Source organism: Amaranthus tricolor, chromosome 6 (assembly GCF_026212465.1).
Source record: "Amaranthus tricolor cultivar Red isolate AtriRed21 chromosome 6, ASM2621246v1, whole genome shotgun sequence".
NCBI classification, from domain to species: Eukaryota; Viridiplantae; Streptophyta; class Magnoliopsida; order Caryophyllales; family Amaranthaceae; genus Amaranthus; species Amaranthus tricolor.
The window spans coordinates 21,610,286-21,631,050 of NC_080052.1; the positions used below are offsets into that span (position 1 = coordinate 21,610,286).

General features: G+C 34.0%; 1 protein-coding gene across 1 annotated transcript; it reads right to left on the reverse strand.

Moving 5' to 3' along the window:
• Nucleotides 1-6,821: 6,821 nt before the first annotated feature.
• LOC130815076 (protein argonaute 1-like) lies at nt 6,822-20,350 on the reverse strand. The gene is made up of 21 exons (XM_057681414.1): nt 19,337-20,350; nt 18,908-19,116; nt 17,863-18,012; nt 17,646-17,779; nt 17,432-17,547; nt 16,829-16,935; nt 16,259-16,397; nt 16,049-16,165; nt 14,878-14,985; nt 13,839-13,910; nt 12,690-12,812; nt 12,325-12,490; nt 11,989-12,248; nt 11,217-11,359; nt 10,546-10,608; nt 10,379-10,442; nt 10,146-10,281; nt 9,980-10,053; nt 9,793-9,887; nt 7,705-7,736; nt 6,822-7,616 (listed from the first exon to the last, which is right to left on the reverse strand). Exons 1-21 carry the CDS (start codon nt 19,997-19,999, stop codon nt 7,408-7,410), a joined length of 3,180 nt encoding a protein of 1,059 aa, XP_057537397.1. The 5' UTR covers nt 20,000-20,350; the 3' UTR covers nt 6,822-7,407.
• Between the last annotated feature and the right edge of the window lie 415 nt (nt 20,351-20,765).

A 20,765-nucleotide genomic window follows, 5' to 3' on the forward strand; every position in this document is an offset into this window, starting at 1 on the left:
TTTTAAGTTATTGTTATTTAATAAATGTTGTAATAATTTTTTTTTTTAATATATTATTATATTATGATAATGTTACTATAATAATTAGTTTTGAATTCAAATAATTTATTTAAATGTTTAATTATTTTTTATAATTTTTTTTATTTCGAATTACATTAAAAATGTTCGGGATTAAAGTGATAATAGTGTTATTAAGTGCGATTTACTTTTGTTAAGAAATTTTAAGTCCAATGGCAAATTTATAATTTTTTAAAGTCTAAAGGCAAATTTGTAATTTTTATTGAGGGGGTGGCGATAAAATGAAAAGGATGGCGATGTTTAATAACTCCTATACTCCAAGGAGTACAAGCATTTATAGAACTCAAATGACCGTATTCTCTGCCCTTCGATTGTCAATAGAAGCAACCGGCTTGCAAAGCTCCTAGCCTCTTACCAATAATACCCTTGGGTCTAATAGTCTTTGTATAAGATTTGGGATTTTGGCCATTACAAAATTCTCCCAAAAGACAGTCTCTTTAAGATATTATAAGTAGTGTATGCTTGGATATAATAGTCTCTTTGCACTAATTGGGTTGGCCATAAAGGGTAAATGTAAAATAAGTTACTCGGTGAGAATTAAATATACTGTAAGTAGGCATTTAAGATATTATAAATACTGCACGCTTACCCGGTGGGCATTAAAGATATTGTAAGTAGACATTTAAGATATCATATGTAGACATTTAAGATATCATAAGTAGACATTTAAGATATCATAAGTAGGCGCATTTAAGGATGATGTAAGTAGGCATTTAACGATGGTGTAAGTAGACATTAAGGGTATTGTAAGTAGGCATTTAAGGATATTGTAAGTACACATTAAAGATATTGTAAGTACGCATTAAGAATACTGTAAGTACGCATTAAGAATAATTTAAGTACGCATTAAGGAAAGATGTAAGTATGTATTGAAGATACAATAAATGGGTATTAAGCTTTAATAGGTTAGGTCTAACTGCCTGAGAGACGAAAGAGACGGTCTCTCAGGAGACCAGCTGTTTGCCCATTCTGTTTATTTATTTATTTTTCCCTTGGTGATTTTTAATTTTATTAGAATAAAGTACTTAATTTACAAAATAGGTGAAATTTTGTAGAAAGAGGAATTGGAAAGAAGAATTAGATAAAAAAAAAAGATATGAAAATGAGTGGTTTAGATGAATAAAATATAAGTTTATTGATAAGATTAAAAAAATGAGACCATCAGACCATTGCTAAAAATTAAAATGGTGCAAAATCAATAAGACAAGCTAAATTGGACCCTATAATAATTGTTAGGAAAATTGTTTAGAATAATTCAATCTTTTCATGATCTTTCAATAATAATCCTACCTATTGATTAACTATAAATAATTCCGACTTTAAGGGGTATTTTCTTAACTAAATGACCTGCTATAATAGGTAATTTACAAAAAAATTGAAAATTAATGTAAGAGAAATTTTTTTTGGAAAATTAACATAAATTATGAATACTAAAAAAGATCATAAAATCTTTTAAATATTTTTTTTCGACATTTAATTTTAATTTATCTTTTTTTATTAAAAAAATAAAACTTAATGTAGTAAGTCAACTAGTTATCGGGTTTACTCTAGGCAACTACACCCTAAAATTTGGATTATTTATGGTTAATCAATAAGTAAAATTATTGTAGAAAAATCACAAAAAGGTTGCATTATTTTATGTCAATTTTTCCTTATTATTATTATTATTATTATTATTATTATTATTATTATTATTATAAAAAGGGCCGATGGAGGATGGTCATTGTTTGGGGTTGGGTTGGCTCCTATCAAACTTAGAATTTTTGAAAAGGATAAGCGAATTTATAATAATAAAAAAAAAGCACGAAATAAGTCAATAATCAACTTATTTCAGAAAATAAGCGTCTAATTTTCAAACTTGAGGTTTAGTGCTGTTCGCAGTTACTAACTGCAAACAAGTGCTTACTTTTTTTAAAAAGGCAAAGAAGTTGTTCGCAGTTACTAACTTCGAACAGGGCTGTTAACTTTTTTGACCCTGTTCGCAGTCACTAACAGGCCTATTATGCTCGGTGGTGTTCGCAATTAGTAACTGCGAACAGGGTCAAAAAAGTTAACAAGCCTGTTAGCAGTTAGTAATTGCGAACAGTTTCTTTGCCTTTTTAAAAAAGTAAGCACATGTTCGTAGTTACTAACTGCGAACAACACCAAACCTCAGGTTTGAAAATTAGACGCTTATTTTTTAAAATAAGTATTGTTGACTTATTTCGTGCTTTTTTTATATATATAAATTATCTTATCCATCTATATATTTTATGGACCCATACTTAAATTTAAACTCCATAGAGTTTTGAAAATTTTAGACTCATTCAAATTTATAGAGTGTAATTTAGTCTAAAATGAGTTTATTAGTTACATATATGTCTAAAATGAATACAAATAAAATACAAATTACAAATTCTTATGACAGACGTCTCTTTGAAAGACCATCTCTAATTGAGTCGGTCTATTATAAGCAGACATTTTAGATATTGAAAGTTGACATTAAGGATACGGTAAGTTAGCATTAAAGATAATGCAAGTAGGTATTAAGAACACGATAAGTAGACATTAATCTTTGATGGACTGGGGCTTGCAATGCATCTCTCAAAGAGACGGCCTCTCATAAGACTAACTCAATATAAGTTGAGTATATATATAATGAGTTTAATGTCAATTATAGGTTCAGTGGATTTGAGTAGGGTTTGAATGTAATCTAATGACCCTAAGCCAAGCCCCTATTTTCTTGGACTTAGACCCAATTTAGTCTCGAGAAATTGAAATGTATAAGACAAATTATCAACAAAATGAACGAAATAAGATAAGTTTCAACTTATTTCCAAAAGTAAGCATGAAATTCCCAAACTTGTGGTTTGGGGCTGTTCGCAGTTACTAACTGCGAACAGGTCACAAAAAACAAAACAGCTGTTCGCAGTTTCTAACTGCGAACAACTCTTTGACTTTTTTTTTCGCAGTTAGTAACTGCGACCAGCTACTTACTTTTTTTTCCTAATTATTGAGTTGTTATTTGTTGTATTTGCATTAAAGACATTAGAATAAGTTATTACAAATCAAAGTATGTTTCAGGCGAGATGATTCATCGCTAAAACGTCGAACATTCGTGAGTCAAAGCTTGGAGGCTATGATAAAGTAAATAAACATATATATATATATATATATATATATATATATATATATATATATATATATATATATATATATATATATATATATATATATATATATATATATATATATATATATATATATATATATATACAATTAAATATATACAAATGTTTGAAATATACAACTAAATAAACATACACACACACACACACACACACACACATATATATATATATATATATATATATATATATATATATATATATATATATATATATATATATATATATTCAATCCAAATACACAAAAACGAAACGCTAACGCTCATCATCCTCATCTACCCTATCTTATTGTGTTGGTCTCCTACGCCTCCTACGGAAGTAAGAGGCATTCTGGTGTCACTCTGGCAGAGGAGGGGACTGGTACTGTGATGGCTATGATGGCCTAGCCTACGAGGTCCCTGCAACGTCAACGGGGTATGAAAGATCCATCTCCTCCAAATGAGAGTCATAAGCAGGAGATGAGACGTATGCATCGGCCGTAGCCAGTGAGGACTCCGCAGCAACTTTCGGTATGAAGTGCTGGAACTGTGTGCCGACGAGCATGCCTTGTGCAATCTTCCTCACCGGATCCTCGTGGCTGTACCGCATCACTGCTGCCGCACCTTGTGCCTGCAATTAATATTTAGTTAACGTAATATTATATTGTGTAATTGGCAACTTAATGTAACATTTGGAAAATTAATATTTTAAAACGAGTAAGTTTAAGAGAATTATCAGTGCGAGAATAATCTTAAATACGCATGACATGAAACATTCTCAATTTAATTTCTTTCATCTTTTCCTTTTCTTTTAATTTGATTAAAAATACCCAAAACCCTCTGTAACAACCCGACTTACCGTTGACTGGGTAAACAGGGTCATCACTGGGTTCGTATCCCAAGAAACCGAAATCACACTTCCAAAACTCAAGGAAAGAGGTCACAAACTCTTCAACGTGACTAACTCAGCTAAATCCCAAAACCAACATCTAACTAATACACAAGATAATCATACAATTCTTCTACAAGTCCGATATAACCAGCACAACCAAAACAAATATACATTTATCCAAAATCCTAATACAAATCTACAAATTCCTACGTGCTCAGCTCAATATACATCCTTGGAAACTCTATTCAATCACCGCTAACACATCGTTCCCGACCGGTTTCGATCTGTAATCAAACTAAAAGATGGAAACAATAGAGGGTTAGTTTATACTGAATGAGAAGTAACAATCCAAACAACAAAACACAGTAATTCAAATCATAGGTTTAAAAGCAACATCAGTTTCCTAGATCTATGTGCGCACAGGGAGTCTAGTTGAGAGGAACATTCATAGCTCTAAGGCTATGTCACTCTCGGGTGAAGCTAGTCAATATCTCAATGACAATTCGCTTCAAATAGGGAGCAGGGAACAATGTTCCTCAACTCCGTCATTGACCAGCTCGTAAGCCTGATCCATTGACCATATCATAATATCAGCATAAACATTCACAACAACATTTGTCTCAACAATTTCCAATTCAAAAGCTTTAGTAAAAGTTTATTTCAAGAATGTAGTCTGATCAGACCCTTTAAGGGACTGCTACTACTCACCAAAGACGACGCTTCAAAGAGGGAATTTGGGTGGACTTTGAATGCTTCCACATAGCATCTATAGCCTCATCATCCTCAACAGGAAAGGCTAACAATTCTCCATTCAAGTCATATTTAAAGCTTATATTTACGGTACTTCTAGTAGGGTCCAATCCAATCTTAGAACATATAAAACGTTTAAACTGATTCAAATCCATGTTCGAGTTGCATGCAAACAACCTATGTCTTCCCCCAACATAATAAACTTTGCCACTACTTTCTCGAATACAACCATTCCAAAAACATACTATAGTGACGTGAAATGATGTCATTTCTATATGAATACAAACAAAATCAACATCATCATCAACTTCATGCCCATACAAGTACATTATATTCATTTGATAATAATCTTTTTGGTCTACAAATTAATAAAGTCCATATTGTAACTAAGTTCATACATATATAATGCACATAAAATTCAAATAATAAATCAATTAATAAGTTCATAAATGATATTTCTAATACCAACATCAACATTTCTAATAATATATAATGTACATCAAATTCAACTAATTCAATATGCTCATCAACAACAATACTTTAAAAACCAGCATAAAGCTATGAAAACAATTAAACATTACCTTGAATAGTTATGGATGATTAAGAAGAGTGTTGATTTAAGAACTAGTAACCTACATTGAAGAAAATAACCAAACTTCATCAAAACCCTTAAAAAACAATATATATACTAAAAAAACGCATAAAAGTTTACCTTTGTGCAAGTTAGAGTATCTCAGACTAATTTTGAAATGCCAAATTGAAAGAGAAATGCAAGAATTGATGGATTGAATCTAGTCTAATAGTGATTTTAGAAGAAGAATGTCAAGTAGTATAAGGTAAGGTTTTGAGAATTAGAGAAAATGAGAACGAAGGAAGCTGTTCTGCGTATTTGTGGAACATGCTGTTCGCAGTTATTAACTGCGAACAGGTCAAAAAAAAGTCAAACAGCTGTTCGCAGTTAGTAACTGCAAACAACTATTTTGTTTTTTTAACCTATTCGCAGTTACTAACTGCGAACAGCCCCAAACCACAAGTTTGGAATTTTCACCCTTACTTTTGGAAATAAATTGAACTTATACTATTTGGTTTATTTTGTTGATAATTAGTCTTAATCATTTCAAATTTTCATTCAGTCTCAATGGATCTTAAAAAATTGAAAGATTGAATAAAATAAGCTTTTGGGAAATTTTAATTTCCAAATCAAAACAAAGTTGGTGTATTTATTTTTCACATTTTTAGATTGGAATGGTCAAAAATGTTTTGAAGTAGGTCTAGCAAAAGTTTGAAATAAGTGGATTTAGACTAAGACTTTTGACCCAATTAATTAAAAAGGTAGATTCGACTTGATCTGTTTATTAAATAGGTTAAGTTCAAGTCATTTTTTTTAACCTAAAACAAACCTATATAATTGTTTAAATAAACGAGTTAATTCTAAATTAAATCAATAAGTAAAACATGAACTTAATTCATTTAGTATTTTTCTATTTTTCTAGTATATACAAAATAAACAACTCATGAACGAAAAGTTAAAAATTAAGGCATAAAAATAAAATGTAACTAAAGTGAAAAATCTTAAAATGAAAACAAAAAAACTCTAAACAATCAAATAGGTCAAGTTCAGGTGATTGATCTGTTGTAGATCAAATTAGAATTGTAATTTTCAACCCAATTAACTAAACATGTTAAAGGGGTGTTTAATGTGGAACATAAAATATAATGGAAAGAGAAATAACAAAAAAGAAGTAAGGGTAAAGGTAAAAATTGTAGTAGTTATATGTTGTTTGATATAACAATATAGAATAACTATATATAAAAAAAAAAGAATTTTGTTACTTGACATAAATAACTAGTAACAAAATAGACCATTGTCCTCAAGAAAGGAATAGAATTGACCTAATATTATACCAAAAAAATAGAGTAGATAATTAAATCCTTTATTTGATATTAATAAATTCATACCAAACACCCTTAAATTTAAATCAATGGAGTTCTAAACCTACTCCAACATGTCCCAACCTGTTTGATAAGCCTAGTGTAACGTGTCCAATTTTATAAGAAATTTAACAGTGATTGCAGCCACAATTTGATTGTTAGATAAACTATTTTTTTTATTTATTATTAACATTTTTAATGTAGAAAAAAAAAAATTGGTCGGATCAAGAGTAAAAATACCAAACAAAAACAATTGCCCCAAAAACTCACCTAACGTTTGCAATACGTGAAATTCAGCTGATGAGTGGTGAAATGGTCAAGGATAACCCAAGTAAATAAATTCAAATGGGACTTTCAAAATCATTTCTAGATCAAATAACAGCCAACAATACTAATAAATGAGCATACTGAGCATAAAATGTCATGAAAGGTGGATGCATAAGTTCATAAACCATTTGAAACTGACATGAATTCCAGTGATTCAAACACAAGGGAGAGCAACAAATGCTAAAATACCACAGGCTAGCAGAGAACAGAGTAGCAATACTAGTCACTAGACATTAGACGACCGCCTAAACACACGACGACCATCCCTCCAATTGTCAATTCTTCAGCAGTAAAACATGACTTTCTTCAGATTCTCTTTCAAAAGAGGAAGAGGTTGCACTGCAGCAGGTGATCTTGTACTTGGTCCTCCAGCAGCTGCCTTCCCTCCACGACCAGCAACAACACCACTTGTCGAGCCACTATCTGATTTTACTGGCTCCATATAGAAGCGAGCACGAGATGCAGCTAAATGGGCATAATAAGCCGGAGGAGCTATCATCCAAACACATTAACAATTAACATGGGAATCAGTGAGTAACTGAAGCAAACTACAAAAAATGATATCATAAATAACACCTACCAATTGAAACTGATCGAGTACACCTTACATACCTGTCAAAAGGAGAAAACATCAGCCAAAAACCAAACAAGATAATCTATATGAGTTGTAAGTTCATTAGATAGTAGCCAACTTTAGATATCGCAGGCTAGGATGTAATACAATCTACAAACCATGCCTTTTAGGAAAAAACATAACTTCTATAGACAAATTTACAAACTCTTCCACCACTTTCAGCAGTCCTAAAGCACCTTTTGTAAATCAATTACTGATTACTGATTAGTGGGGAATAAACAATTTTCTTTAGTAATCCTCATTTATCTGAACTCCTTAATTCTAAAACAATCTTTCTCATATTTATAAACTCTTCCTTCAAATATTAAGCATTCGAATTTTAGCCGGAAATTCAATTCAAAAACGCAAGAGGCATTCCAACCAGTGTCACATAAATCGTTCGGTTTCCATGCAAATTCCGATTGGGTTTGTTCGGCCCTAACCAGAGTTTGTTCGCATTTCAAATTGCTATGGTTCGCGATTTGAATCAACAAAATAACCGATCTGAGAGTGGGAAAGCAAAAACACTTGCAAATAGATTCAAGAAGCTTCGGCATTGAAGCTCTTGAAGCAGTGACTGTAGGTGAAACAAAAGAGGGAGAAGAAAGGCTTTTTGGTTTTTCAAATAAGCAAGAATACATTTTCTGTTTTCAAAATGTGAAATATGAAGAGCTTAATGCTTTGTACTCTACTAGTCTATTGTCTTGTGCGTTCACAAGGCTATTACTATACTAGCTTTTTTTATTATGACCAGTGACCAATTCCCTACTGACCAGTTGCAAAGCTCTCACAATAACAATTACTGTATTAGTGTGAGACCCCAGATTTATCGTTAAAAGAATTGATAGACTACTTATATTAACAAGATACATCTTCTTTTCTAGGGAGCCCATTTGCTAAGAACTCCACAGTTAAGCGTGCTTGATGGGGAGTAATCTTAGGATGGATGACCTCTTGGGAAGTTATCCTGAGTGCGCACTAGTGACGCCAAAGTGCGCTGGAAAGACTTGTGTTGGTCTGTGGGACTAGTCTACAATCTCCATGAGTATCACCGGCGATCCGAGGGGCCGGAGTGTTACAATTACCTAAGTGAACTTTTCATTTTCTATTTTGTTTTCTTACACTTTTATTTACTACCTACTTCAGTACTATTATAAGCCTTTATTTGAGCTTAGGAGTTAGGATCCTAGTACCACTTTGAAAGCAAATGTTCCCTACAAAACAGGGAAGCTAATTATTAAAAACTTGAACATCAAGGCACTTTGAGCAGTGAAGATCCTAGCAAAACTTAGAATAAGATATCAAATGCCAAATTCACATGCTCACTGTCAAACAATGACCAAGGGGATAGAATGACTTCTAATTCTTTCAAAGATACCATTTATGGGAAGCAATAAGGCCTTTCCGAGAAGAATAATCAAGATGAACAAAATAGGAGCAGGGAAAGAAAAAAAAAAGGAAAAAGATATATCTAATTGGTGGCAAGGAGACCTTGAAGAAGAGAGATCAGCAAAAACCAAAAATTTTAAGATATATCTCATATCCAAACATCAATCTCAAGGAGCATGTGCTTTTAAAGCCTTTTGCATCTCATCTCACATGAATAAATTTAGATAGGTTTATTTTAAAGTCCGTAGTGTAGGCTTAAAGCACATCGTCAAATTGATACACATCAACAAAGCAATTTAAAGAGGTCATCCTTGTGACTTGTGATAACACGACACTAAAGTCTGCGATAAAACTAGGCTTATGCTTACAGAAGCATTTGGGTACTTGATAAAAGTTAAAACTAATTTGAACACTTGACAACACATTTTAGATTTCCACCAAACTTGAACGCTGCACAACACTTGCTCAATTTTTACTTTTAGCTTGAACCAATGCAAGGAGCTAGCAGTAAATACCAGTAACAGGAACATTATCATAGAAAATATCAGATTTAACATTGAATTAGCTACAAGGGATAAATCAACTACTAGCCAATCAGGGAAAAAAATTAATGACAAGACAAAACAGGGAAATAAATTTCAGATGTAGAAAGCTCAAAGAACTTACGTGTAACATAGATTATTAGTCAACGACTGCAACTGATCTGACGTAAAGTTATTTTCATCCCACAAGACATGGTAATGTGCCGGCCTGCTAGTACCCTGCTTCCAAGAATAAAAAAATGAATCAAATTAAAAAGACAAAAGAGATTGAATAATGTACATGCAAAGCTCTGCAGAGTATAAGAAAAAACCTGAATGCCAGCATGGCTACATAAATAAAAGTCAAACTCTGTTGGGTGACAAATCTTAGAATCAACAACTGTGCCTGCAAAATTAAATAAAAACAGTTAATAAACAATTTATAAACCAGGTAACAAACTAAAACTGGGCCATATAAGCATAATTTTCGATAACAACCAGGCAATATGTTGCCACTTCTGTCAACTGAATTTCGATCATGATGGTTATAGGCAAACAATCTTGTATGATGACGCTTTTGAACCACAACAAATGTCACCGTAGGTAGATAACCCGGCTCTATGGAAGCACATGCCTACCAAAATGAAATGTAAAATTAATCAGGTGAAAGAGTAATACAAAATTTCAACTCAAAGATGTCAAAGGAAAAGTAAGGCTCAAGGATATTCAACCTTCCTGATAGCATCAAGTTCATACAGCAACACTTGATAAAATTGACCTTCACTCACACCATCCCTTGACACATAAGAACAGTAACTTTAGGGGAGAAAAGGAAGGAAGAAAACAGAAACCAACTAGATTGAACCAAAAGAAACAAAAACTCTGAATGAGAGAGCACCTGTAGAATATGATACGCCGTGGTTTTTGGCGTGTTGACTGGTAATAAGAAATAAGGAGTTCCCTGCGCAATGAAGAGGGGTGATAAAAGCATAGTTAGTGATAACCTTGCAATTGATGTTTTTAATAAAATAATAAATAAAAAAAAAGAGGAAGAAGAGATAGAAGCATATGAAAAAAGTCTTCATTTAATAGGAGGGGGAAAGAGATGGAAGAAACGAGAAAAACACCAAATGTTCATAAACACAAGGTGTTTTTGAAAAGTGTCTAAAAATATTTAAAAAATTCAAAACAACCAAACTCCTTGGACATTGTTAACAAGCCTCTAAAACAAGTTGGTCTCCAGAGAGGAAATCTTGGGACAACATAGTGCCAGGGAGCAAAATAAACTATACTCCCTTCTATTCACCTTAGGAGTCCCATTTGACTTTTTACGGATTTTAAGGAGAGTCAAAAAGTGGGACCCTAAGGGTAGGAAAGAGAGTGGTATTATGGGTTTTAATGTAAGGGAGGAAAATTAGTATGGGTAATAGAGGGTATAATTGAAAATAGGATAAAGCTACTAAGGGCATAAAAGTCAAAAACCCATACCAAAAATAGAAATGGGACAGTTAAGGTGACTTGACCATAAAAGGAAATGAGACACATAAGCTGAATAAGAGGGAGTATTACTTTATCATTCCACCAGTAACCGGGCCCCTGCTGGGATCATTCCAGGTTTTGTACAGATCTTGGATCAACTCCTGGCGATGTGCTTGAGCAGAAACCCGACCAGCGTACTTGGTGACTTTAGGCCAATCTAGAGAAGCAACAACCTGACTCACCACACAACCCCAAGAAAATGAGGGAAAACATGAGCACAGAACAAAACCATTACACAACTCTTCTATCCAGAAAGTTTAAAGATAAGTATTATCTCCTGTCACTTATAGTTCCATTTGATCCGAAAAACTCACATAGTTTGGTCAAATGGAGAAAACAAAAAAGAACCGAGGGAGTAAAATTTTAATATTACATATATTCCCCTTGTCCTTATATGATATGCCCCATACATTAAACATGTATCATATGATGCGTAGAAAAGGCCATTTCATATCCAAAAATTAATAGTTTGAGATTTTTTCCCTACAATAACCTTAATACAAATGAGTATTGGGATCAGTAAGCAAGAACCTATCAAGCAAGATCTTTATAAAAGAAGGCATAGCTTTTATGGGGGGGACTAAAAAATGCATCTCCAAAACGATGAATAATACAGAATCGAGATTCAAGACATGAGAAAGTATTGAATTCTTCAAAAATGATCAAAAGATACTACCCTTTCAAGTGTCAGTAATGTACTATGCAAAACATAAATGTGATCAATAATGGCAGTGGACAGAAACAAGTGTCAAAACCTAAATGGAGAAAACAGTAGACAATAAGAGCATATAAAGTCACTAACAGCTGCAATGGATGGGCTCGAGTTTTCTCCTGGGTGAGGATGTGTAACATCAGCACCAAATATAATGGTTGGCAGATCACTAACAAGAGGTATGCTCAATGATAATGCATCAACAAGGACTGTATTCCTTCCACCAACTTTCACGTTTATTTTTAAAGCAACATTTGCCAAATACTGCTTACTCATCTTAAACACATGTTTTGTCAAACAGCACTGCGACACAATTCCAAGTTTGGTTTCACAAATCCGTTTCAGATTACCTGAAGCAAAAGTAATGAATCAATTAAACCAGCAAAAGAAGAGGTAACATTGCACTCTAATTGAATAGTTACGTACCATAGAGAGAGCCATTATTATCAGGGAGAATCACAATAAGCAAGTCAAGCTTTTTGTCTTGAGGCTGCAATTTTGTCATGACATCATAGTATCTATTTTTTAGAGCGCTCTCAACTTGGTCTGGATAGGCTGAGAAGACTTGTAGTAGTGGTTCTGGATTGTAAACCTTCAAACATCCATATGCAATGTAAAAGATCCACAAGATATGAAAAAGCCAACCAAGCCATGAAAATACAAAGAACAAGAAAATACAAAGGAGGAAGGTCAATGCAATATGACATAATGTGTATTCATACCATGTCAAAAAAACACTTGTTTAACCATACAAAAAAAAAACCAAATGAAAATCAAATTGAGCAACATACCATGCCAGAAATATGGCACATTTGAGCAAGCTCAGAGCAAAATCTACTTGCAACTTCATCTTGCACATTGCAAGAAAAATTTATGCATATCCAATTGTTCACCGTTCCCCCATCAACCAATCTCTGCAGGAAAAAGAAAAGACATTCAGAAAAGAGATATGGCTCTACTTCCAGATTACATATTCTTACAAAATTATCAGGTAAGGAGTAAGGACATTATAATGATAGATTCCAGATGTCTTAACTTCATATACATGACACCCTTGCAACCTCACTTCGACTGATGTGTAGCACACATCCATTTTCAAAAACACAAGAAAGTGAGTCCAAATTAAGAAGAAGATGGAAAGAAACTTTTAGAAAGATACAAGGAATCGTCACACCCGTATGTAACCAGTTTGAGAGTTGCCGCGACGTTAAATTTTGTTATACGACTGTGCGTGAAATTTCACGTTAAAAATGCCGTGTTGATCGTTACGTAACGTGTAACGCACGTTGTTTTACCGTTATAACGACATTTCACCGTTACAATGTTACTTGTCTCCATGTTAAAATTTTATTAACACCCATTAACTTTAATTATTTCGATAAACAAAATAATAAATTAAAAACTTATAAGTTAATTATTTATACGCTAAAAGAACCTCATATATTACAATTATAATAGCTATAGGTATATTATTGCATAATAATAGTAGTTCAACAACAAAAATGCAATTATAAGTTCAAAACTCCCCTTGTGTGATTTTTTTTTTCAAAAATCACATCGCATCGGGCGCAATTCGTGTTATTACTCCGTTGTAACAGTTTTCTGCAACACCGCGGTTGTTTCCGCAAACGCATCCACAACCGCGGTTTTTTCCATGACAATGATTCATTTCATAGCAAAAAGACAGATACACGAAAATATTTAGACCCTTGGCTACATTTCCACACCAACAAAGCACACATCTCAATACACACATCCACAATTCATTCGAATTTCAGGATAATAGTAAGCTTGTTCAAGAAAGAGATTAGCACTAAAAATTTTGTACGCTACAGAAGAAAAATCAATAAAAATGGAATGCTCTTTGAATAACATGTCTTTCATATAGTTTCAGCAGTGAACAATAGAAAATGCGGCATAGTGAAGCATTAATGCATCACCTTGTTCATCATATTCCACTGACCAACTTGAGGCAGACATTTCTTCTCTCTACCACTCTCATGGTACTTCAGCTGCAAGAAAAACATATATCAGAATTGAAGAAATTTAGAGATGAAACATGATATTCCAATAACATTCCATCACTCAAATGCCACTATGGTAGGTCGGATATAGGCAAACTTACCCTCATTATAAAACACAAAGGTTGTTTCCAACTAGCCATTGATAGTAAACACCATCAACAATTTCATATAAATAAAAACTTCACATATTCAATAGTCCATTATCATCTGAAGCCAGATAACTATGATATTTGCCTTGAAGATGAACACAAGAATAATACGGCATCCCTACCCCATCCAATATATCCTTTAGGCATCCTGCAATTCTCGAAGACAAGAGGATTTTTTCCCTACATACCTATCGGCATATGCATCTGTGAATTAAAAAAAAAACACGAAGGAGAGATGACCAAACTATTATATTTTAAAAAGACGCATCAGTGGAGACTGAGCTACGCATGACATAAACAACTTCTCCCTCTGCAAGATATCCCACCTTATAAATCAACCATTAGATCATCTTACATCTATCATTCTTGTATCGAAAGTTTCCACTAATATAGTAATATATATGGCAAAAAGATACTTCCAGTTTTTTTATATAAAATATGGTATCATGGAGGGTGTCATTGAGTTTGTTTTGATGAACACTTCCAAAATTTACACATATAACAATTTACATTAAAACTTACTCAAAACTACTAACAGTTTAGCAGTATAATTAATCCAATGTAATATTTGCAAATAGGAAACCAATGTGGCACTGATCCCTCTACATACATCACAATTCAGGCATACAAGTAATAACACAATTTTCAATTCCAGTCATCAACCTTCACAAATCATATTCTTTCTTTACAAAATATTTTATACGCTTTTCCTTTACCTAATCTCAATCCCTACAGAATGCATGAACATCACAGACTACTAAAATGGTATCGAAAAGAAATAAAAAATAAAACAATAAATTACATACCCATGGTGCAGGCAAAACACGAGCTTCAACAGTAGCAAGCCTTTTATCAATTCTAATACCAAACTCTTGCGCATAAGGATCATTATGGTATGCATTGTGATGAACAGTCTGAAAAAGAAGCATCAAGGATCGTGATAACATCGGGAATAGTAAATTGCAACACCTTTGGTAAGTAAAAAAGTAGCCCAGGTTGACATGATATATTACCTTCATTTTTTGATCAAATTGCATCGTTTCTCTCACATAAAAAGATATGATGACAAAAAACAGAGGAAGTATAGAACACCCAAAAAACTAATCCCTACGTCCTTATACATTTGCACTAGTTTTCCACTTCAATTTGACCCAATTACTTTGCACCCTTTTCATTTTTTGGCAATGGTCTCACTCTCTATCTTTTAATTTTATCCGCAAATTTATTTTCTACTTCTCAATCACTCATTTCTTTCATCCACTTGTTGTTTGTATTATTCTCCAGTTACAGATTGATACTTACATCATAAAAAACGAGAGCAGTTTCATGGGGAGAGAGGGAGTATCTTTTTATGGTTAATTGAACCAATCAAGTCCATAAATACAACGGTAATGAAAACAATTTCATTACTTTAATGCCAATAAGTGGCTTCTACATAGGTAGGACTTGGGAGTCTGTACGCAACCTTACCCTTGTAAAAACAAAGAGGTTGTCCACGATTGGTCCTTGATAAAAACATTATCTATGATTTCACATTAATAAATGCACATGATTTAACAAGCTATTTTACTATAGTATATTGTAATCCAAAACATTAAGCCATAAAACTTTGAATCCAACAAGAAAGGACACAAAAATAAATTGGCAATGCACCAAACCAAAATACACCATACCAAACAAGCAATTTACTCGGTTTCTTGTGCATATGTTTACAGAATTACATAGGAAGTATACTAAACATATAGGAAGGTGAGGAGGAAATTTTTTTGTATAACTGACATGTATTATACTTCGTTATTTGATTACATACTTACATACAAAAGCAATTAAAAGGCAACTGAGTAAAATAGCCAAACAATGTACTCAATAACACAAATAAACCCCTCACAGAAGTATTTGGCAAGGACTTAAAAGCTGAATAACTAGTAAAGCATATGGAAACAAGAAGACTAATTAAAAAACAGCCCCATCACAAACCTGGACAATCTTGCTCTCCCTTTCTTGAGGACGTTTACAAGTGGCCTTCAGCAAAGCTGTAATTTGTCGTTCATTCAACCTTTTGGAATATCGCTGGCCCTCAACGATATTACACACCTGCAAAATAAATTAATCGCCAACCATCAGGTATTTGAATAAAATCAAATATTAATTCCAAAGCTAATGGAAATGGAGTACACAAATAACAACCTCCATGGGCAAATAATTTGGCCTCTGTTGATTTCCAGCTTGTAGGCATGGACATTGTGTGTGTTGAATTACAAAACCATAGGTCTCATAGAAATATTCCACCACAGACTTCATCGTGCCTCTTTCATCAATAGGGAAACTAAACCAAAAAGGGGAAGAAATCCAAGTTCAAAATTTGAACATAAAAAGAGAAATTCAGACGAACCTTTTTTTTATTTTTTTAGGTAAATGAAGTTTCTCATTCACTCACATATATCAATGCACAGTAAAAAAACACTTAGGTGAGCAAAAGAACCAACTAGGTTGGAGTCCTTATAACTCCTTTAGAAGAAAGGAGCTATTTACAACCTATCCAGCCATATGAAAATACTCCTATTGACATTCTTTTTTAAAGTAAATAAATAAATTTTTAGCTTAAACTTTTTTAATGTTTCACAAAATCAGCTCTTTCCTCAAAATTTTGTGCTTCCATACTGCATGATTTCTGGTCTTCCATATCTAATTCAGACAATATTTAGTTTTCATAGGGCCATAATCAACAAAATATTCATTTAAACATCCACAACTTACGTGAGATCCCTTATTGTCTTGGATGTCAGCCCAGATATTCTGTATTTTCTGCGCATATTTCCTCTATGTGTAACTTCAACTTTCACTCCTCTCAGAGCCTTCTGGATCTGTGGATTAAAATTAAGATAAATATATAAAAGAATTAAGATGCACAAAGATATATAAAAGTAAAAGAGACAAAGTACACTAAAAATGAAGAGGATGATGTCATCCAAGACTCCAAGTCTTCCATATTACATGCTAGCCAAGATGCAAACATATGCTACAGTCCATGTAAGCAAAAAACAAAAAGGCAAAAAACTAAGAAGAAATATAATTAATAATATCTTTCAAAAAGCAGTAGAATGCATGATCAAAAAGAATTAAGTAAATAAAATTTGAATGTGGATACAAAAATACATGACAACAAAAGACAGATTGCATATAAAGAGGAGGAGATTGTGTGACAGATTGGAAGTGACCTCAAAGTTAAAAGTTGAAACAAAACATTGATTCAAGGTATCCTAAAACGTGATGTGTATATAGAGGTAAGATCATGGGAGGTAAAATGCATCTAAGATAAGATACCACCAATGGTTCAAGGGTAAAAAGAAAAGGGCTTGCCTTCAGTCGATCAGAATCAGACAAAGACAATGGTCTAGATGTCACATTCCGGTTCAGCAGCTGGGTCACAAAATCAATTACAGGCAAAGGCTCAATGAAGGCAGTGGAGGACATATCTGCACACATGATTATAAAATACAAGCAAATTAAAAGCAAAAAGGGATAATACAAAGAGCATTATTCCAGTATACTGCAGAGGAGAATCAACAAGTACCAATATTCAAAGATAGCCCCATCTGTGTTGGACGGATACTTTGATAGAATCCATGCCAGCTTTCTAAACCATTTCCCAGTGGTTGCTTCTTTCCCAGATCAGGTGAATAAAATGAACGGGCTATTGGTGAGAAGCTGCAAATTTGAAACTCAAATCATGCAAGAGCCAAATGGAAATGGAAAAATACTGCAGAACTTCTAATGAAGCAGAAACGCACCGAGAAGTAAGTGATTCACGCAATACAATATCAAGAACCTGGAGAGCCTGCTGAGGCACATCTGCAATCTTGCCTTGCAAAAACATGCTTAACTGATGCAAATCCACTCGTGCAGCCAGCTTAATTACAACCTTAAACTCCCTCTCTCTCCTGACAAAAAGAACTTAGTAAATAAAAAATTAAGAGTTAATATCAAAAAGTGTTTGGTATGAGAAATAGGAATGAAATGGAAACAGAATTCTCAAAGAGGGGTAAATGGTAATGGTATTGTTAAGTATTATTATCAATTATTTGGCATAAAGAGGGGTAAGGGTGTTGAATGGTGAGAGAAGCGATGAGGAGAATAAGTTTGCTTATTTATTGGTTACCTTGACATTAATGCAACAAAGTAAAGGATTGAATGACAAGTAGGTAAAAGTATTAGGGTTTCGCATCGCATCCATCCCAGTTGAGGCGGGTATGAATCTAGTGGGTAGTGGGCAGATATGGGCATGAAAAGTCCTACCCACCATGGGTAGTGGGTAGGTGGTGGGTACGAGGTCTTACCCGCTCCATATCCACCCGCCACGCCTTATATCCACCCGCCCCACCCAATACCCACCCGGCCCACATCATACGTGTCCACCCCATATCTACAATGAACTACTTTATATCACTTTTGTATAATTTTATCAAAAACTAATGACAAAAAATAAAATTATTAAGCGCACTAGGAGTTAATACAAGCTGGGCATAGGGTGTACATACCCATGACGGGTATACCAAGTTGGCCATAGTGGATGGGGGTGGGTTTAAATGCATACCCAAGTGAAAATTTTACCCGCCATTGGTGGTGGGTAAGGGGTGATGAATACAAAAATGTAAGTTGGGTATGGGTATGGAGGAGGGCATACTCCACCCACCCCCCATTTTGTCATCCCTAAACTAAAGGAGTTACTTGCAACAAAGGAATAGAAACATTATCGACACAACCAAAACAAACATTATCAAAAAGAGCTACCAGACAGCCCCTAAAGCATAAATAATGAAATGCAACCAGTCAGACCTTGGTGCCCCAGACCCATCATGCTCATCAGTAAGTGTAATCTTGAAGTCTTTCATGGTAAACGGTAGAGCGCCTGCAGTATAGAGACTTTTTCTTCCGTCATAAGCCGGAAGACAGCTTCCAAGATGAGATTCTCTGTACAACTTCACCAATTGCCCAATAACAGCACGATTCACGCCCCTTGATGTCACATCTGGGGTGATAGAGACCTATAAATTATATACACAAGGAAAAAAGAAAACATGTCAAAGATGCAAAGAACTACGAAAGAATACAAGAATTATATACGCAAAGAAAAAGAAAACATGTCAAAGATGCAAAGAACTACAAAAGAATACAAGAATAATATACAAAAGGAAAAAGAAAACATGTTAAAGATCCAAAGAACTACAAAAGAATACAAGAACAAAAGAATATAAGAAACATTACATCATAGTGGTGCAAATCCTTATCAAGTAATTGAGCAAAGAAATGATTTGCTTTCACAATGCACCTAGTGCCAATGCTCCCCTTCCCAGGTCGGAGAGGAAACCTCACTGATTTGCTACTAGCAGGCAAAGATTGACTTTCTTGAGAAGATGACTCCTGAACAGAAAGTTGCTCAAGCTGTAGTTGAACCTGTGATGGCCCAGCCCGCATAGAGGACACAGAAAAACTGGCCTCTGAGAGTTCCGCTGGCTTACCAGAGGTCATCGCTTGAGGTGGCAGAGACCCTGGTGGGTAGGGACCCTGTGGCGCTTGGTGCAGTTCGGGAACTGAAGGACGAATGGACCCACCAGCGGATCCACTACTATGGCCACCACGGCATTGAGGAGGTGCTCCGCCACGTGGATGCTGCTGAGCACCCCTGCCTTGGGACTCTGCATGTCCACCATATTGCGAGGCCATGCCACCAGACTGGGTACCACCACGACAGCCATATCCTCCGCGACCTCCTCGTCCCTGGGAACCATAACCCCTTCCACCACCTGGATGACCACCAGCAGCTTGTGGTGGCCCTGTTTGACCACTGCCATTTCCGCTTCTTCCGCCTTGCTGAGGATTAACAGTGCTCTCTCCTCCAGATTGTTGGTTTCTCTTCTTCCTCGCCATTTCTTAAATACAACTCCAGTATCTGTATGAGAACAAACCAACACTAAAATGAAATCAAAATTTCTACCAAGAACAAGAATGGGGTTTTTAGGGTTTATGTGAATATAGATTTTGTATCAATATTCTGTTAGTAACTAACAACACCTCTATATATATACAATTTACAAATAATTAATCGAGCCTAAATTACATGCACGCCTAATTTATCTAATTTTTCCTACAATACAAAATGAAATAATTTGCTAAATTACATGCACTGAAAAAGTTGTTCACAACACAATTGAACATCAATTTCATACCAAGCCAAAAACCTAGATTTTAAGAAGTTAATTTTTTTTAAAACAAAAAAACTAACAATAAAACCCTAAACAACAATAAAAGTTGATTGGACAACTAACATTTAAACAATAAAACGCGATAAGACAAACTAGTACTATGAAACCAAATGAAAAGTAAATATATCATTAAAGTTAAAAAAACGTAAGCAAAGTTAAAAAATGTAAGCGAAGAGAAAACAACTAATACTAAAATGAAATCAAAATACGGATTTGTGCTGACGTGTTAAACTCCACTTCTAGTTTTTCCACTCAACTTGATAAAACTATTTGGTAAGAAATTGGTAAATTACTTCATCAAAAAAAAGGTAAATGCATTTAGAATGTTTTGGCTATAAAACACTTTGAATTCTCACTGGTAATAAATTGGATAGGAATCGTATTGTTTTGAAGGAAAAAATATAAAAAGGCAATCTAATTCAAAGAAAACT

Excerpts from the sequence above, each read along its gene's own strand:
- LOC130815076 (XM_057681414.1), bottom strand. The coding sequence starts at position 19,999 with ATGGCGAGGAAGAAGAGAAACCAACAATCTGGAGGAGAGAGCACTGTT. Across the intron at positions 12,813-13,838 it reads AGTGGAATATGATGAACAAG|AGATTGGTTGATGGGGGAAC; the intron begins GTGATGCATTAA and ends TTTTTCCTGCAG. Across the intron at positions 10,443-10,545 it reads CGGCGTATCATATTCTACAG|GGATGGTGTGAGTGAAGGTC; the intron begins GTGCTCTCTCAT and ends TTATGTGTCAAG.